Raw genomic sequence first — 21,013 nt, 5'->3', positions numbered from 1 at the left:
GTTAGACTATCTATCAATCTAAGCCTTGAAATTCCCAAGATGTCTGAGGATGGTATTGTCTTAATGAAGAACTGCTGCACTACTATGCACTGACCTTCTACCATCTTAGGGATCCTCTCTGTCAGAGTTGTGTTCTCTCACCTTTTTCCTTTAGATAAGCATATCAAGATGCCTCATTTTTAGAAATAAACATAAAATTATGTACACTTTCATTAAGATGCTATACTATTTAATCTCCATGAGAGAATTTAAGGCACAGAATAATTTTAAAAATTGAAAACTTTTCAGTAAAAACAGAACAAAAGTTCTGCTATAAAGAAGTTAATTTCAATTAAATCTAGTTCTGACTACCACTTATCTTGCCAATTAATTTCTTATATTTACCTTAAGGTCAGTGGCAGATTATATACTCTTACCCTTTTGGAGTTCTAAAGCTTTCTTCGTTTCGTAACTAAAGTTGATTATGGGACGATCACACTTTTAGAAATCGTTTTAGAATTTGTTATAAAAACTCAATCAACACCTCAGATTACTCAGTTCACAAAGAATTAGACATAATACCCTTCCATCCACCCACGTGTTCATGAAAAAATAAAGGAGGGAGCCAAACCAAATCCCTTTCAAGCGCAGACCTGTTCTTTGCGACGCAGGCAGCTCGCTGGCAGCAGGCAGTGTACCTGTTGTTCCAGAAGGCAGTGCGTAAGCTGAAGATGATGGTGGAGCTCCTGGTCCGCCATGCTGGAAGGATGCTCCAGAGGAAGGGGGAGGAGGGAAAGCAGCAGCAGAGCTGGAGGTAGCTGGAGAGGCCTGGTGCTGTGTTGCATACAACGGAGACTGCCCAGAATAGGAAGAAGCAGGAGATATGTAAGGGGTGTTAGGGTAAGCATTTGAAGCAGAAGGAGCAACAGGCTGCTGAGGTCGATACATTGTTGACCCCCCTGTTCCGAAGGAATACTGCTGGGCTGGTTGATAAGCTACACCAAGGAGAAGAAACAGAAATTTTAATTAGTTTTAGGACTATTCAGATAGCAATAAAAAACCCAAAGTTATTTCATTCTATGGGAATTATTTTCATCATTATTTTTCTAACAATAAGCTACAGCCAAACATTAACACTTACATGTTATGCTTTTAATACCCTGGATATCCTTAAATAATACTAAAAGTCATTGGATCCAATATTTGAAACCTGCCATCTTCAGACTGCTTTTGGCTATGAAAATCTTTGAGGGGCACCTGGGTGGCTCAGGCAGTTGAGCATTTATTTGCCTTTGGATCAGGTCATGATCCCAAGTGTCCTGGGATAGAGCCCTGCATCGGGCTCCCTGTTCAGCAGGGAGTCTGTTTCTCCCTCTCTCTTCCCCTCCCCCCAACTCGTCCTTTCTCTCTCTTTCTCAAATGAATAAATAAAATCTTTAAAAAAAACCAAAATCTTTGAATCATTAGGCCCAAGAATTGCAAGACTGATCCTTTGCTGAGACTTCCTATTCTGGGAAAAGGCTGCAGTGACACCTACTAGCCACCAGATGGAACAATGCAGGAATTACACATTCCAAGTACTTCCCCTTACAGTAAATTACAGAGGCTTTGGTGGCAAATCAACATCTCCCCCAGTATAAGAATTGTAGGGTGAGCACTATTGTTATGAATCAAATACCTTCTCCAACATCTGGCAATATCATCAGCTACTCAAATTGTGACTTTGAGCATAGTTCCAGATTAATAGCCAACTCAGAGAGTCAGACAAAACAATTACTATATAATAATTTATATACTGTACATTGTTGGTTAGTAAGTTTTCAGGCAGTCAGTTAACATTTTGATGCAAAGATCTGAGCTCAGATTATAGAATACTATCATATTCTTCATGACCCAGGGTAGGTATGGACTTCTACAGAATAAATCTACTAGAAACTGTACTTCTTTTTCTCTGAAGAGAGCACTTTCATGAGTGAAAAGTTGTGTCAAATGTGTATTCATGTTAAGTATGAATGGAACATTCATTTTAGCGCAGAACGTGTTTATTAGGATTAGTTCTTACTAGGCAGTGACCTCTTGCTTTTGCAATAGTTGTTAAGCCACATAATTTTCCCCTTGGAGATTTTTTTTTTTTCTCAATTAAATTTTAAAAAGGTGGCGATATTCTCTAAGTGCAAATATTTTCTAAAAAACAAAAGCCAATGGCGGGGACATGTCATTATTACACACTTGTCAAAATTCATAGAATGTTCAATACCAACAGTGAACCCTAAAGTAAACTATGAATTGTGGGTGATAATGATGTGTCACTGTAGGTTCATTAACTGTACCACTGGGGTGCCACTGGTTAAATGTTCATTAAATGTACCACTGGGGTGCAGACTGTTGACACTGGAGGAGGTTGTGCATGGGGGCAGGGAAGATACTGGAACTTTCTTACTCTCCACTCAAACTTGCCATCTAAAACTGCTCGGAAATAAAGCCTATTTCTTAAAGAGATAATATAAGTGGAAAACAACAAAAACAAATTCCCTTGGAACCATTTTTCCAAAAATAGTTTGTGTCATCTTGCTTAAAGGAAAAGAATATGCAACCAATCATTTCAAAAATTCTATTTTTTTATACCTAAGTCATGGGACAATTCACTATCCTTAGTAATTGCTCAGGAACAGGAGCCAACTGTTTTGAATGGACTGACACAGGAGCTCTTTCCTGGCATGTTGATTCAGGATGCTTCCTAAGGAAACCATCTTTCTTTCTCTCAAGTCCTAACACAGAATGGTTCTTTCTTTACTTGTTAAAACTGATTGGATCATGGTTTTGGAGCTCTAAAGTGAACGGTTTCGACATTAGGATAAGACATGCTGCTGCACAAGGACTTCAGGGTTGTACTACTTACGCTGTGGCTGTGGATAAGGTGGTACCTGGGTGTGCATATGACCTGGAGATGTGGGAAGTTGAGCTGTGGCAGTATTTGGGTTAACATTTCCATGCATTATGAAACCTGGAGGTGGAGGATTTTCTCCCTAGAGAATGAGAATATGATAAAAAGGAGGATTACATTTGGAACCAATAATCTTTCCAGATGGTTTTATAATCCCTGAAATGGAATTATGTTTCTTTTAAAAACTTTATTGTGTAAGAAATACTGCATTTTGCATTCTATCCTCTTTAGAACACATCTGAGCAACATAGTCTAAGTGATTTAGAGATTGAACAGGTCCAATGTAATAACTGTAATGAAAAGCAACAGATGCTAATAACTTCATAAAATAGTGTCAGTGTTATTTATAATAAGTCACCAGGATTTTCCATCTCTACTAAATTCCATCCACTACTCCACACTTTGGAAATATAAGCATAAATGCCACAAGGGAACTTTCGCTTCTCTTCAATTTCTGCAAATGCTCAAAAACAAAGAAGAAAGAAAAAAGAAAATCTTCAGTGAAATCAGATTTAAACCTTTGTTAGAACTTCAGGTGGTATTTTTCTAGCAGAAGTCAATTTAAAACTGCAAAAGGAGAGGGATAAGAACATAAATGAATTGTCCTAAAAGCTGCTTCTTGCATCCTAAAGCATTAAAAAATGCAATAAGCAGGCAGACAGATGGGGAGAGGGGAACTTAAAAAAAGTGGGGGGGGGGTATAGAGAATTTTTAACTATATATATTTAGGTGAGCGGAATTTTGCTCAAAGATGAATAATGAAGGATATACCTGTGTGTCAGAGGGAGAGGCTGCAGGTGGATGGCTGGGAAGGGCGGTAGGAGTTTTGTTACTCCAGGTAGTGACAGTAGGGGCAATTCTAACCTGAATTGAACAAAGAAATACCAATCACAGAAAATAAAAAATAAAAATGTTAGAAGAAGAAAAAAAACCCAAGAGGCATTAATAGCCAGATGCAAAGCAAAAAATAAAAGCAGCAAGAAACTACATGTTAGGCAATTGCTTTCAAGTGTAGCTGGGATTTTAAAAGAAAAACACACATTCACAACAAAACAGGGAGGGAGGCAGGAGAAAAATCAATATGAAAACCTAACTCAAAGCATAAAAAAAAAAATGCCATTCAAGTGTCAAGAATTAAAGGGAAAGGGCTAGTTCCTGTAAGTAGGTAAGGAAAGAAGACATTGGGGGGGGGGGGAAGGTAATTGGGTAAATAAGTGATTTTGAAGCATTAATAGTATTCATGCGACTATTAGATCTATAAACATTGCTAGAAGCTCCCCTTTCTAGATTTTAATAGAGTCACAAAAATCGTATTAGTCCCATATGAGGCTTAGAAACATATAATCAGAGAATATTAGAGACCAACCAGTCTAATTCCCACCTTTTACCATTGAGAAAACCAACCCAGAGAAATGAAGCAGCTTGCTGAGGTCCATATAACTAGCTGGTGACTCTGTTAGGGCTGAATCAGGCCTCCTAATTCCTAGGCCAGTGTTTGCTATTCTACATCATGTTGCTTACCCTGGAGTCCTGAGATTTTCAAAAAAAAATTTTAAGCCATCAAAAATGGCTTTTTTTGTCAAGTGAATTTTCATAGAAACTCCAAGTGGAATTCCTACTAATCTGGTCTCCCTTTCACCCTTTACTCCTACCTGTAAATATTCCTTTAAAACTACAAGCCACTGGGCAGCCCGGGTGGCTCAGCGGTTTAGTGCCGCCTTCAGCCCAGGGCGCGATGCTGGAGACCCAGGATTGAGTCCCATGTCGGGCTCCTTGCACGGAGCCTGCTTCTCCCTCTGCCTGTCTCTGGCTCTCTCTCTTTGTGTCTCTCATGAATAAATAAATAAAATATTAAAAAAAAAAAAAGTACAAGCCACTGTCCCCAGTCAACATAAGATAAGCTTTAATGAAGAAAAATCACTGCTTAATTTGTTACTGAATTTGTTTTTCTTTTCTTAAAGCAGCAGACTGCTAGATCAAAGTATAACAAAAGTCTTTCAATGTTTTTACATCTTCCCAGAAAGAGAGATAAACCCAACGACATAAAGGATAATTATTCTCTTTTCCCGATGTAGAGGGTGTCCCACTTCAGTACCCTGAGAGACAGCATGATTGAATTAAAAAGGTGCTTCGGAGTTCTAACACCATGTTGGCCATTAACTAGTCATGCAATTCTAAGAAATTCAAGCTCTAAGTCTTAAAACTCTGGCTTGTCACTTGACCTCTCTGCTTCTCAGTTTTTCTAGCCATCGCCTGTTTTGCCCTATGTCACAGACTTTTTAAAAGTAGTGGAAATTCCACAAGAGTAGGGAACTTCATCTGTTCTGTTTACCAATAAACAAATAGGTAGAATAAAGACAGGCACTCCTGGTAAATTCCCAATAAACAATTGTCAAAGGAAAAAAAGAGAATAGTTAAATTCAAATCTATTAAGTATTAATCAAAAGTACAAGAGACAAAAGCATACATACTGATTTTTTTTTAGTGTTATGATTTTATATTTACTTTTGCTGCAGTGAAAAATAAAAAAGGCCTTGTCAATTCTATCAGTAATCTGTTGTATTTAATTAATTCACTTTTAAAATAACCTGTTGTATTTTAAAATGGGCTGTGTTGTATTTAAACAGCTTTGGTTGTATTTAAAAATGGGTTAACTTTGTTATCAGTGAAGACCACTGATTACTTATGAAAATGGACTTTTTACTTAAGAACATGATGCCTATCTGGGGATCCAGATATTTAAGTTTCTACATGAAATAGTAAAAGACAGTAAGATGTCACATTTTATGTCACTAAACATTTAGTAATTTTAATTAAATTAATTAATAAAAACATTTAATTATCTTCACAGTCTCCATGACCTACAACTTCATATACCTTTGGTCATTCTCTAATATCTAAGTTGTCCAAATAAATTGTATTCTGAACACTCTTTATTGTGCAGATAGAAGACACAGTAAACCTAGAATAATGATTCGGAATAGAATATTAAAAAAAAGAGTACTTTTTCTAAGAATGTTTTATAATATTAAACAAATCACCCAAAAAGTTGTTTCCACTACTTTAGTTAGTTTGTTGGATGAATCAAATTGTAGTAGTTTCAAGAATAGATGTACATGTGTAAGGGAAGTTTGAGTGATGAGAAATAAGGAGAAATCTCCATAGAGAGTTTAAATTAATTTATATTTAAAATATAATCTTTTTGACCAGATTAAAGTGATGATTAAAAAAAAATAGACCATAAATACCACTTCCAAGAATATAAAGAGAAACTACTAAAACAATATGTTATCTAGTTTTATTATAGCAGATTAAGGTCTCTTACCCAATATAACTAAAACTACCAATCTGAATAGAAATATACAAATATTCCTACTTAATCTGGACCATATCACTCACATGGGGATAATATTGTTGAGCTGGAGCTCTTGGCATCTGTGTGTGGCCAGCCATTGGTCCAGGCCTGCCCTTGGGCAGCTGCTGCCTCTCATAAGGAATTTTAGGTGATTCCTGTCCTGGTACAGGTTGTCCTTGTGCTCTACAAAGCCTGTCACGAAGCTGTACAATATTTGGCTATAACAAGCAATGGAAGAAAATAAAGCAAAATGTTAGAATTCACCCAACTATATGACAGCATGTTGCTTTTCTTCAAGTAAGCTTAATCAGTCATATGCTCCTTGTTCATATGCTATGTCCTATATAATAGACCCTGGCACATCAGTTTCTGATATTCAAGATTGATACCAAAGGTCCATGATACACAGTTACACTTGTCATTTAACTGAGGCAGGAATTTGAATTATGCCCACCACATAGTAATACACAAGATCAATGTTACTTAACATCTCTGCTCTTTTCTATTTTTAGGTAGTCGAGTAATGCTTATAAATCATAAAAGTAGTTTAAAAATACAACTTTGTTTCTTTATAGAGAAAAAAGGCTCCCCAAAGGAATCAACTGCTAAAGATGGCGATGGGAAAATGGTGATCTGAAGAGGAAAGGAAAATTAAAAAAAAAAAAAAAAAGAGAGAGAGAGATCTATCATTATATAGATCAATAAGTATGAGTTGACCACATACATGTTCTAGGTATTAACAAACAAAAAAAAGTAATGTTAAAATATTTTGGCAAGAATAGATTTTAATATCTTTAAAAATCATACATTTCTAAAAATTTACTATAGGTTTATGGGGACCCCGGGTGGCTCAGCGGTTTAGCGCCACCTTCAGCCCAGGGCCTGAGGGTCCCACATCAGGCTTCCTGCATGGAGCCTACTTCTCCCTCTGCCTTGTGTCTCCGCTTCTCTCTGTGTCTCTATGAATAAATGGGTAAAAATCTTAAAAAAAAAAAATTATTATAGGTTTAAAGCTGTCATTTAAACTTTTAGGTATACTTTATTGTCTATTAGGGAGGAAGATTAGATATTATAATGATATCACAAAATGTCAGAACATAATCCCTAGAAAATACTAAGGGTCTACTGAGATACATAAAAGACAGCAACTTCACTTAAACATCTAAGGAATGTTCTTTAAAAGTCCAAAGAAGGAGATCCCTGGGTGGCGCAGCGGTTTAGCGCCTGCCTTTGGCCCAGGGCGTGATCCTGGAGACCCGGGATCGAATCCCACGTCGGGCTCCCGGTGCATGGAGCCCGCTTCTCCCTCAGCCTATGTCTCTGCCTCTCTCTCTCTCTCTCTCTGTGTGTGACTATCATAAATAAATAAAAAAATAAAAAAATAAAAGTCCAAAGAAGGGATGCCTGGGTGGCTCAGTGGTTGAGCGTCTGCCTTTGGCTCAAGTCGTGATCCTGGGGTCCTGGGATGGAGTCCTCATCAGGCTCACCACAGGGAGCCTGCTTCTCCCTTCTCCCTATGTCTCTGTGTCTTTCATGAATGAATTAAAAAAAAAAAAAGTCCAAAGAAACATGAAGAATACTGTATAGAAAATGTACATGGCTATAAAGTATTGAAAATGAAGAGTTTAATCCTAAGGCTAGAAGATCTAAAGGTTTTAGATTAAGTTACTCTTAAAATAAGGGGTCTTATAACTCAACAGGGTCTTAAGTAAAACAGAATAAAACTATTATGTTAAAGTCATCATAAAGTCTATGTTTCTATTCTACCTAATATTCTCATAAACAATTTAGAAAGATATGACATATAAGTATGTTCAAAACCACCTAGAGAGTCATACCTCCATAATCCTGGAACACAGATTCCTGGATTCCTATACTGTTCACATAATCCTGGAACAGTATTTTTACTCAATGAAATTACTAAAGGAAATTTATTGATAATTCCCTAGAACAAAATACTGAAAACAATTAACTAAAAAATTCATTAAAAACAAAATAAAATTTATAATAAAAAGTACAGAAATAAGAAAGTATCTTCAAGGCTCAATATTAAGCTCTGTCAGATACACAATACAGATATAAATACCCTACTTGTGGAAAATTGTCCTCAAATCCCACCCTGATTTCCACCCATACCCCTTATTAAATTTAGGTTGCCCTCTTCTGTGCTTCCACAGCCCTACTCTATCACAGTATGTAGCACTTTTGGAATCCTATGTTTACTTGTCTGTATTCAAACTCCCTCAGGAAAAGAATCCTGGCAATTGTGTGCATCACTGTATAGTCAGTCACTTACTGAATTCCATTGCATTGAAAAAGCCATTTTAATGGACACTAAATAAGGATACTAAATTAGAAATATAATTCTCTCTGCTTTGAGTACTTTAAAAATATACTTGTCCCAGGGCTCCTGGGTGGCTCAGTTGGTTAAGTGTCTGACTCTTGATTTCAGCTCAGGTCATGATCTTAAGAGTTGTGGGACAGAGCCCCATGTCAGGCTCCGCACCGGGGCATGGAGCCTGTTTAAGATTCTCTTCCTCTCTCCCTCTGCCCCTCCCAGCCCATTCTTTCCCTAACACACACACACATACACACACACACACACACACACACACACACAATATGAGACTGGAATGGTATAGAATGGACTTTTTCACTAACATCTATGTTTAGCATGACATTTTAAAACAAGCCCTTTGTTTGGTTAAGTATTAATATTTATAGCTTTTCAACACAGAACATTCCTACAAAAAATCTTGTATGAAGAATCAGCATTTGACTTAAGAAACAGAAAGTTGGTCCTTTTCTCATTTATTTTCCTCAAATACTATGCCCCTTAATACTGAGGGATCTATCATACGAACAAGAGTATCCTATTTTTCTGATAGTCTGGCTACACCTAAACTGATCCTTGAACAATTAATTGTCAGTAACATTCACCTATAGTCATAGGACAGAAATTCAACTGTTCCAAAACATTCTGCCTACCATATGTTTATGTTTAATACTGAGTGCTACCTATCAGAATCACCTTATTCACACATTAAAAGAAGAAAAATGGTCAATTCTAATTACCTGGTTGGTGTTTTCAGGAAGAAAAGCCAAAGCTGCAGCAATACTGCCTTGGGCTGCCAACAAATTGGCATACTGACTCATCTTCTCAGCCAAAAGAACACCTACAGTATTGGTGTCCATAGCTTGGGTGAGTTGCACAGCTTTTCGCAGGATGACAACTTTCTCAATAAGATCCTAAATGAGAAAAAGAAAGAGAAAAGGAGAACCAGACAGATACCAAAATGTGTATAAAAGAAAACAGGAAAATATAAAGAGTTATACTAAGATTTCTAAAACCTATCAAAAGTACATCATATTATCCTCTTTTTAAAAAACATCTGCAACAGCTCACCACGACTTAGGTAAACTGAAAAAGTAAGGAGGAGAAGGTCTCCTACTCATGGATAGCGCATAGGTTACCACCTTCTCCTAAATGTCCTTAAGCTTCCAGATACTTGTCTTGTGAGCTGAAGTAGGCAAATATCAAAAGTGCAAGTGATAGGCAGATCATCTGAAGGCAGAGGCTAGGTTCCAGTAAGTATAAAACGAACTATGACTAAAAGCATCATACTACTTACACTATAAAAACAGTAGGTACTATGAAGTGACCTCTAATGAGCTTACTATTTCAACCCAAAGTTTCTCATATTGCTCTTCAATACCAATTATTTCAACAATGGGGAGCTTAAAGTACTAAGCACAAGAATATCCTACCTATCTGCCCTTCAGAGGTACATAGATCCAGAAGTGTGAAACAAATGTTTTTTCTCACAAGCGGTTAGAAGGAAAGCCTTGATTTCCTACCAGATTTTTAATTTCAATGGAGTGATCTTTAAAGTTACTACTCTACTGAGAAAATTTCTTTCCAGAGAGAAAAAGAAATACACTCGAATGAAATGAGACTCTGCTGATTAAATGCTTAAAAAAAAAATAACTAAATATATAGTTACTCAGTACTTGAAAGGAGTCCCCATATTCCTTTACTTCCTCTCTTGCCCAAGTTTTAGTGAATATCTTAATCTATTCTCTATTGGTACTGGGGATGCCTCTCATTCATTTACCCCATATTGCTTCTTTCCTTGCCCAAGGCAGATAGGATCACCAGGGGCAGCAAAAGAGAAGCACGTGGAAAAAGAAGTAAATTCTAGGGCTGTTTTTTTTAAATTAATTAATTAATTAATTAATTAATTTATTGGGGGGGGCAGAGACACGGGCAGAGGGAGAAGCAGGCTCCACGCAGGGAGTCCGACGTGGGACTCGATCCCTGGTCCCCAGGATCACACCCTGGGCTGAAGGCGGCGCCAAACAGTTAAGCCACTGGGGCTGTCCCTAGGGCTGTTTTCATGTTCTTGCTACCTACTTCCCCCAGTAAACTACCAAATTATAACCCTGATTTCACAAACAGTTATGACCCCATTTTACTATTCCATCATCTCATACTTTGCCCCTCTGTTTACATAGCTACCAAGACACATAAATTACCCAGCAAAAGAACTTCTAAAACATAGAGAACTATGGTAAAAGCAGTGAACTTCTGGAACAAACCAATTCCTAGAATATAAGTAAGGTGAAAGACAACACTAGAAAGGAAACACATTTTGTTTCAAAGATACTAACCTGAAGGGACAACGGATTGCTTCCATCTTGAGCTTTAGTCCAACATGCAACTAGTTTCTCTACATTCCCTGCACAAATATAGCAGAGACATGCCTGAGTCTGCAGGAGGCTATCACCTTCACTTTCAAGCCTGGTTCCCAAAAGATCTAGAGATCAAGAGGAAAACAAAATAAGATTATACTTATATACTTATATACACTTATACTTATTAAAAGATTAAAGCAATCTATATATGAAGTTGTAAGTAGGCCAATAGTATTTACAGAAGTATGAATTAAACTTCACAACCATGAGTAGCAGAGAGAAAAACCACTGTTTTATAAATGCTCAGTAAATATTTATTTGTTAAAAGAATGGAAATGACTAAATGTATATAAAAAATGACTTCACAAGGTTCTATATAACTAGCTACAGAATTTCCATTAATTATATTAAAAAATAATAAATGGGAATAATATTTGAGAAGAAAAATCCTAATGAACATTTAATTCCACTTCATCATATCTGATGTTTGTGTAAGTAGTAGACTAAAATATGGCATATTTGGAATGAACATGGTAGGCAGGACTACTATAAATTACTTATGATGATAAAATTAATACCTTATAACTTTCATATTCTCATAATATTTTCAAGGTAGCAAATGGTTGGTTGTTTTTATACTTGTGGCCTAAAGATTCTGTTGTTACAAATAAGGAGTATAATTCCTTAGCCAGTCTAGTCATGGCCTTTAATGATAATTTGTAATTTCCATTCAAATGCTATAATTACTAATTTTATCATTTATTTATTTATAGATTCATTTATAGATTTATTCATTTATTTATTCATGAGAGACACAGAGAGAGGCAGAAACATATGCAGAGGGAGGAGAAGCAGGCTCAATGCAGGAGCCCGATGCAGGACTCAATCCTGGAACTCTGGGATCACGTCCTGAGCTGAAGGCAGATGGCTCAACTGCTGAGCCATCCAGGCAACCCGAGAACTTCTTTTTCTTATTTGTGATTAGTTGGTTTGCAAAAATTTCTAATGCTGTCAGTAATTTTATTTAAAATATACTATGCCATTAACATAATATAAATATAAATATAAGCCTCATTTTCTTACCACAAAGGGCTGAAAACTCATCTGGTTTAGCATAAGTCAATACTGCAGCTAAAGCCTCTCTCCAATTTTTAAGGTCACAAGACTCAACAATTTCTTTCCAGTTCTTCATTACCACTGCAGTAATTAGCTTAAGAAGGGAAAATAAAGGGAGAATTAAAAGCCTTTGGTATATTACTAAAAATTAGCTCTGGCTAATCAACCATATCATTCAAAATTACTATTCACAGTATTTCATATAGAATAAAGCAGCAGCAAAGTGAAGTATAACCTTGAGCCAACTGACATAAAAGATGGTTATTATTTTTCCTCAAAAACAAACAAACAAACATATTTTATACATAGGCTGGAAAGGAAAAGTATAGGATATTATCAAAATATTTAACAGGAAAACATGACTTGGTCTGATGGATCAGGAAAAATGTTCTGACTACATGTGAGATATGAAGTCAGAATTAACTTCATCAAGAAGAAAACAGGTTGGGAAACAGGAAGATGGCAGAGGATTAGGAGGACTTTATGCTTACCTGGTCCCATGAATACAACTAAACAACTATCCAATTGTCTTAAATATCCCAGAAGTTGAAAATGAGTCAAGGAACTCTCTCTCTCACACACACACATACACGGATATAAAATATAATAATATATATAAATAATGAGGAGGAGAGGAGAAAAGAATGGGTTCAAACTTAAAAATTAATATCAACTTCACATAGATTGCTACAGGCAGAAGAGGCTATACAAACCTAATGGTAAAGATAGACCAAAAACTGCTAAAAAACATGCAAGGAATAAAAAGAAAGAGATCCAAATATATCACTAAAAAAAAAAAAAAATCAGCAAAATGTAAAAGATAAGATCAGAGAAAATCTCCAGAAACAACCATAAAACAAGTAATAAAATGGCAATAAATACTTATCTATTAATAATTACTTTGAATATAAATGGGCTAAATGCTCCAATTAAAAGACATATGGTATCAGAATGGATTAAAAAAACCAAGACCCATCTATATGCTGCTTACAAGAGACTCATTTTAGACCGAAAGGCACCTGCAGATTGAAAGTGAGGGGCTGGAGAAACATCTGTCACACAAATGGATGTCAAGTCGGAATAGCAATACTTCTATCAGACAAACTAGACTTTAAGACAAAGACTGTAACAGGAGACAAAGGAGACACTATATAATAATAAAGAGGACAATCCAACAAGAAGACATAACAATTGTAAATATTTATGCACCCAACATGGGAGTGCCCAAATATATAAAACAATTAATAACAAACATAAAAGAACTAACTGATAATAACACAAAAATAGGGGTAACCTGGGTGGCTCACTTGGTTGAGTATCTGCCTTTGGCTCAGGTCATGATCTCAGGGTCCTGGGATTGAGCCCTGTGTTAGGCTCCCTGCTCAGCAGTGTTTCTCACAATCCCTCTGTCCCGTCCCCGCTGCTTGTGTACTTACGCTTTCTTAACTAAATAAAATCTTAAAAAAAAAAAAAAACTCCACAAAAATAGTAGGGGACTTTAATAACCTACTTACATCAATGGAAGATCTAAACAGAAAATCAACAAGGAAACAATGGCTTTGAATGACACACTGGATCAGATAGACTTAACAGATATATTCAGAACACTCCATCCTAGAATAGCAGAATATATTCTTTTCAAGTGCACATGGAACACAGAATAGATCATATATTTGGTCACAAAACAGGCTTCAAAAAAAAAAAAAAGAATGAAGTCACACTACATACTTTTTCTGATCACAATGCTAATTAAACTAGAAGTCAGCCATAAGAGAAAAATCTGGAAAGATCACAAATATGTGGGGGTTAAATAACATGCTACTAAACAACGAATAGGTCAACCAGGGAATAAAAGAATGAAAAAAGTACATGGAAACAAATGAAAATGAAAACACAATGGTCCAAAACCTTTGGGATGCAGCAAAGTGGTTCTAAGAGGGAAGTATATAGCAATACAGCAAGAAAGCAAGAAAAAGCAAGAAGCAAGAAAAATCTCCAACAACTTAACCTTACACCTAAAGAAACTAGCAAAAGAACAAATGAAGCTTAAAGTCAGCAGAAGGAAGGAAATAATAAAGATTAGAGAAGAAATAAATTATATAGAAACTAAAAACAGCATTAGAATAGATCAATGAAATCAGGAGCTAGTTCTTTGAAAAAATTAATAAAACTGATAAACCTCTAGCCAGACTTACCAAAAAGAAAAGAGGAAGGACTCAAGTAAATAAAATCACAAATGAGAGAGAATAACAACTAACATCACAGAAATACAATTATAAGAGATTATAAAAAAACTATATGCCAACAAACTAGACAATCTAGAAGAAATAGGTAAATACCTAGAAACATAAATTACCAAAACTGAAACAAGAAGAAACAGAAAATAGAAAATTTGAACAGACCAATAACCAGCAATGAAATTGAATCAGTAATAAAAAAAAACTCTCAAAATACAAAAGTCCAGGACTAGATGGGTTTACAGGCAAATTCTACCAAACATTTATTTTATTTTATTTTTAAAGATTTTATTTATTTACCCGAGAGAGAGAGAGAGAGAGAGAGAGGCAGAGACACAGGCAGAGGGAAGCAGGCGCATGCAAGGGCTGACGTGGGACTTGCTCCTGGGTCTCCAGGATCACACCCCGGGCCGAAGGCAGGTGCTCAACTGCTGAGCCACCCAGGGATCCCTCTACCAAACATTTAAAGAAGAGTTAATACTGGGGCACCTGGTTGGGTGTCTGCCTTCGGATCAGGTCATGATCCTGGAGCTCAGGGATTGAGTGATGGACTTCCTGCTGAACTGGGAGTCTGCTTCTCTCTCTCCCTTGGCCCCTCCCCCTGCACCTTCTCTCACTCACATTCTCTCAAATAAATAAAATCTTAAAAAGAAAAAAAAAAAGAGTTAATACCTATTCTTCTCAAACCACTCCAAAACAGAAAACTTCCAAATTCATTCTATGAGGGCAGTATTACCCTGATACCAAAACCAGACAAAGACAGCACAAAAAAAGAACTATAGGCCAATATCTCTGATAAACATAGATAAAAAATCCTCAACAGAATACCAGCAAACTGAATCTAACAATACATTTAAAAAAAACCATTCATCATGATCAGGTAGAATTTATTTCTGGGTTGCAATAGTAGCTCAATATTCGCAAATCAACCAATGTGATACATCACGTCAACAGGAGATAGCATATGAACCATGTGATCCTTTTAAAGGATGCAGAAAAAAGCATTTGCCAAAGTACATCCATTCATGATAAAAAGTCTCAACAAAGCAGGTTTAGAGGGAACACACCTCAACATAAGGCCATCCAAACTGGCAAGAAAGAAGTCAAACTTTCACTATTTGCAGATGACATGATACTCTATGTAGAAAACCCAAAAAATTACTCCACTAAAGAATTGCTCAAACTGATAGAGGAATTTAGTAAAGCCACAGGATACAAAATCAATGTAGAGAAACCTGTAGCCTTTCTATATACTCATAATGAGGCAGTAAAAAGAGAAAAGAGAAATTAAGAAAGAGAAATTAAGGGGTCAATCGCATTCACAATTGTACCAAAAATGATAAGATACCTAGGAATAAACCTAACCAAAGAAGTAAAAGACCTATACTCTGAAAACTGATGAAAGAAACTGAAGATGACACAAAGAAAAGGAAAGATATTCCATTCTCATGGGTTGGAAGAACAAATATTATTAAAATATCTACACTACCCAAAACAATCTATACATTTAATGTAATCCTAACAAAATACCAAGGGCATTTTCCAAAGATGTAGAACAACAATCCTAAAATCTGTATGAAACCACGGAAGACCCTGAATAGCCAAAGCAAGCTTGAAAAAGAAAAGGAAAGCTGGAGGCATCACAATTCTGGATTTCAAGTTATATTACAAAGCTGTAGTGATCAAGATAGTATGCTACTGGCATAAGAACACAGAGATCAATAGGACAGAACAGAAAACCCAGAAATGAACCTACAACTCTGCGGTCAACTAATCTTTGACAAAGCAAGAAGGAATATCCAATGGGGAAAAACTAGTCTCTTCAACTAATGGTGGTGGGAAAATTGGACAGCCACATGTGGAAGAATGACACTAGACCACTTTCTCAAACCATACACAAAAATAAATTCAAAATGGTTGAAAGACCTAAACGCAAGACAAGAAACCATAAAAATTCTAGAGAAGAACACAGGCATTAACCTCTTCTACATCAGCCGTAGCAACTTCTTTCTAGGTATGTCTCCTGAAGCAAGGGAAACAAAAGCAAAAACAAACTATTGGGACTTCATCAAAATAAAAAGTTTCTGCACAGCGAAGTACAATCAACAAAACTAAAAGGCAACTGATGGAATGGGAGAAGATATTTACAAATGACATACCTGAATAAGGGTTAGTATCCAAAATATATAAATAACATAAAATTCAGCCACAAAAACCAAATAATCAGTAAAAATGGGCATAAGACACGAATAGATATTTTTCCAAAGAAGACATAGACACATGAAAAGATGCTCAACATCACTCATCATCAGGGAAATACAAATAAAAACTACAATGATGTATCAGCTCACACCTGTCAGAATGACTAAAATAAAAAACACAGGAAACAACAGATGTTGGCAAGGGTATGGAGAAAGGAGAACCCTCTTTCACTGTTAGTGGAAATACAAACTGGTGTAGCCACTCTGGAAAACAATGTGGTGGTTCTTCAGAAAGTTAAAAATAGACTATTCTATGATCTAGCAATTGCACTAATAGGTATTTACCCAAAGGATACAAAAATATTGATTTGAAGGGATATATATGCACACTGATGTTTATAGCAGCATTATCAACAATAGCCAAATTATGGAAAGAGGCCAAATGTCCATCGACTGATGAATGGATAAAGAAGATGTAATAAATACATATAATGGAATATTACTCTACCATAAAAAAATGAAATTTTGCCATTTGCAATGATGTGGATGGAGCCAGAGAGTATTATGCTAAGCAAAATAAGTCATTCAAAGAAAGAGAAGTACCATAAGATTTCACTCCTATGTGGAATTTAAGAAACAAAACAAATAACCAAAGGAGAGAAAAAAAGATAAAGGAGCACACCAGGAAAGACACTCTCAACTACAGAGAACAAACTGATGGTTACCAAAAGGAAGGTGGATGGGGAGATGGGTGAAATAGATGAAGGGGATGGATGGGATTAAGGAGTGCATTTGCTGGGATGAGCATGGAGTATGAATCGAATTTCTGAATCTACATTGTATTCCTGAAACTAATATAATACCTTATGTTAACTAACTGGAATTTAAATTAAAAAAAAAAAAAAGAAAGAAAAGAAAAAAACCAATATTCCAGAGCAACAGAACACTTGGGTGCAAAGTTCCAAGGGAGAAAGGCACAGAGAATGTGCAAGCAACTGAAAGGCAGCAAGTGTGGCTGAAAAATAACAGAGGGAGTGACATGAGATAAAGCAGGGGAGACTGACAGCAATCAATGCTGACAGGACTGAACACTGAGAAAACTTTTATGGAAAGACATTTAATAACATTAAGCAGGGCTTAAAAGTGTTCAGACTCTGCAGCAAAAATTCCATTTCTAGGACTTACAGCTTCATTAAACAACTAGAAATCACACAAAATCCTTAGGTACCACAAAGATGTTTATCACTACCTTATCTATATTAGGAAAATCTTAGGAATTACCTAAACATCCCCAAAATAAGAGAAATGATGTATCCTTACTACAAAACATTATATAGCAATTAAATATTTTTATAAGAATCTTTAATGATATGGTAAACCATTTATAATGTAAGTGGCAATATCTATAAGCAAAACAGCATACATATATACACACATATGGTCCTGATTGTTTTTTTTTTTTTTAAGATTTTATTTATTTATTCATGAAAGACACAGAAAGAGAGAGGCAGAGACACAGGCAGAGGGAGAAGCAGGCTCCATGCAGGGAGCCCAATGTGGAACTCGATCCCAGGACTCCAGGATCACGCCTTGAGCCAAAGGCAGACACTCAATTGCTGAGTCACCCAGGCTTCCCAATGGTTCTGTTTTTAATAATTCTACAAATACATAGAAAGAGGTACAAAAGAGTATGCACCAATTTGACTGAAGAATTAGAATTTTATTTTTATTTATTTTTTTTTTAAAAACATTTTATTTATTTATTCATGAGAAAAACAGAGAGAGAGGCAGAAACACAAGCAGAGGGAGAAGCAGGCTCCATGCAGGGAGCTGGACGTGGGACTCGATCCCGGGTCTCCAGGATCATGCCCTGGGCTGAAGGCGGTGCTAAACCGCTGAGCCACCCGGGCTACCCAGAATTAGAATTTTAAAATTAAATTTTTTATCTTTAAATTTTTCTATCTTCTAACTTTTCTATGATAAAAATATGAAACGTACTTTTCATTTAAAAAATTCTATACACAAAGTACAAAAAATAAAAATAATAACAATGCCAAAATATCAACAGTAACTATTTCTGATTCAAGGAATTATGAGTAGGTTTTATGTTCTTTATTGTTTTCTGTATTTCAATTATCTTAGGTAAGAATGAATTGCTTTTATAATCAGATAAATGTTATAGTTTATCTATTTTTAAAATAACCTACCCTGGTAATTTTGCTTTGGGATTTTGCAAAGTATTTTTTCTGGGTTTGAGCCAAGAGTTCTTGTCCACCTGCTATGGCCAATATAATGGCATCAGCCATGCGGTTATCATGTAAACAAAGGTCAACAGCACTTTCAAAGTTACCCGTCAGCAAAGCTTGAGTAATTAAACCATCAATATCTGCAATAAGGAAATAATAACACTCAAATTAAATAGAGTTTTTGTTACAATAAAAAAATCCTATACATATCAATTATTAAATGGACAACAAAGGAGAAAACAATGCTAATTTCTGAATATTACTAGTAGATTAATTTCTAACACAAGTTTTTGAGGTCTATGGAAATATACTGAAATGTATGTAAGTAAAATCAGGTAAAATAACACATTTTTCAACTGCTTAAGCTAGAATAACAGAGATCATTATCTCTGATTTTAAATCACATAGATGTCAGAACAAACCTCTATCTCCAAGAGACTGATTACATATACTAAATAACCGAGTTCTTTTTTTCAATCCTCCATCACTTGCAACAATACATTTGTAACCTTAACTTAGGGACTATTTGCTTTCAAACAGTCAAAAATCAAAATGAAATAGGTATTTACCGCCACTGATGGAGATGTTAAATGTTCCTCCTGCTGATGGTAGAAATTCAGATTCTTGTTTTCCTTCTTTAATGCACTAAAGAGATGGAAAGGGTAGCAAGTTAGCCAGAATGAAACTGTGGAATAATTTACTGGCAAAACAAGATTTATATATGATTATTCACCTACTGACTAGATAACATGCCAAATTATTCCAGAAAAGTTCTCAGATCTAAGACTTTCCTGAGATTTAACTCCCATCATACAATAATAAGTAAAATACAAAGTCATCAGGAATAATGTTAAAAAAAACTTTAAGATTCCATATCTAATACTGGTAGCTCAGAAATTACTAAAGAATCTTAGTTTCCATAGATACTTCAAGTAAGAATAGCTTGAAACATGCAAAATACACATTTTAAATTTTACCGTATTTGGACTTTAAAACAACCCTGCTGCTATACATTTAAAATTTTCTACATGTCTAAAAATTTCTGTCCATTAAGTTTAGTTATAAGGTCTTTTAACCGAATTGGTCAAAATTGAAAAAAAATCACTTGGTGCCCCTGTACAAATGCTAAATAAAAGACTGTATGAGTATACTAAAATTCAATTACATATTTTGTATTCTCTTAAATTAGTCCTATATTAGCAGCAATAGCAGGTTGGTCTGGTAAAAAGATATACAGTTCTGTTATAAACTCCTGAGATTATCTATAAGACTGAGTAAAAAGAAATTCTGTGTTTTCTTTCTTTAGAAGAAAAGAAACATAAGGAAGGCATATTGCTGGCAAAAAGTTTAAGTGCTCCCTTCTATGCATAAAAATTCACAAAAAGACAAAAATAAAATATATCAGAGATTACAGAGAAACTTTTAAAGAAAAAAATAGCTGTCTTGCATGAGATAAAATATCTATATTTTGTGCTTATGTTACCTATACATCTGAACGTAAGCACCTAGTTCAAAGTCAGGGGCATTTTTGGATTGGGGAATTTTAGTGCAGGGCACAGTACAGCATTATCTGTAAATAATGCTTAATTAGTTAATACTGACCATTATAGGAGAATAATCATAACCTTAATATCTTTCCTTAAATAAAGAGAAGCATTTTAGAATTTTTTTTTTAGAATCAGATACTGATCTGATTATATTCACTAACTTACAAAAATGACTTTTTCTTAACTCATAATTTTTCAAATTTGTCTTCTAAGAAACAATGAATAAATCCTTATTCATAAACTTCTAAAATATAAGTCTGAAAAAGTTTATTATATGTTGAGTATTTTCAATGTGTAAACTACTATGTCTGAAAAACAGCATCATCAAAGTAAAGGGGAAGATTTCACCTCCTTAAAATTCTTTCAAATACTCTGAAAGTACACATTAGTGACACCGTTTTGTTAAATACATGTTATTCTGATCTATTAATTCATAAGTGTATTTCCAAATGGTCCTCTATTTGATAATACATAGTCTAGTTGTACATAAATGAAAAGTACATTTCTTCAGTGTATCCTACAAAATCTGTATAGGTATTCTCAAAATTGGTTCAAATTTTTACAAAGATTTTATTCATATTCTTTATTCTCAGGTTAAATAAATGTTAGAAGATTCACTTCTATGGAACGTGTTTTTTAGTAATTATCTTGCAAAAGTCTAAATTTACTGATGAATTATCCTTATAACTTAGT

The 21,013-nt window shown here is 35.2% G+C and overlaps 1 protein-coding gene across 16 annotated transcripts in view; it reads right to left on the bottom strand.

The window, feature by feature from the left end:
• Positions 1-21,013, bottom strand: part of SEC31A (SEC31 homolog A, COPII coat complex component) — a 75,278-nt gene that overhangs the window by 20,438 nt on the left and 33,827 nt on the right. For 5 of the 16 annotated variants that reach the window (XM_055312938.1, XM_055312940.1, XM_055312942.1 and 2 more), the window contains 9 exons: positions 19,343-19,418; positions 18,735-18,913; positions 12,057-12,183; positions 10,950-11,095; positions 9,354-9,527; positions 6,323-6,496; positions 3,695-3,787; positions 2,879-3,005; positions 633-974 (listed from right to left, as the gene is read on the bottom strand). In XM_055312938.1, coding sequence (XP_055168913.1) covers positions 633-974; positions 2,879-3,005; positions 3,695-3,787; positions 6,323-6,496; positions 9,354-9,527; positions 10,950-11,095; positions 12,057-12,183; positions 18,735-18,913; positions 19,343-19,418 — 1,438 coding nt within the window. The remainder of the gene's footprint in view (positions 1-632; positions 975-2,878; positions 3,006-3,694; positions 3,788-6,322; positions 6,497-9,353; positions 9,528-10,949; positions 11,096-12,056; positions 12,184-18,734; positions 18,914-19,342; positions 19,419-21,013) is intronic. The other 11 variants (XM_055312944.1, XM_055312946.1, XM_055312947.1 and 8 more) reach the window with 5 other exon arrangements.

This window comes from Nyctereutes procyonoides, unplaced genomic scaffold (assembly GCF_905146905.1).
Source record: "Nyctereutes procyonoides isolate TBG_1078 unplaced genomic scaffold, NYPRO_anot_genome, whole genome shotgun sequence".
Classification (NCBI taxonomy): Eukaryota; Metazoa; Chordata; class Mammalia; order Carnivora; family Canidae; genus Nyctereutes; species Nyctereutes procyonoides.
Note: the sequence above shows the minus strand (reverse complement) of the source record. Positions and strands in the feature narration are given on the sequence as shown.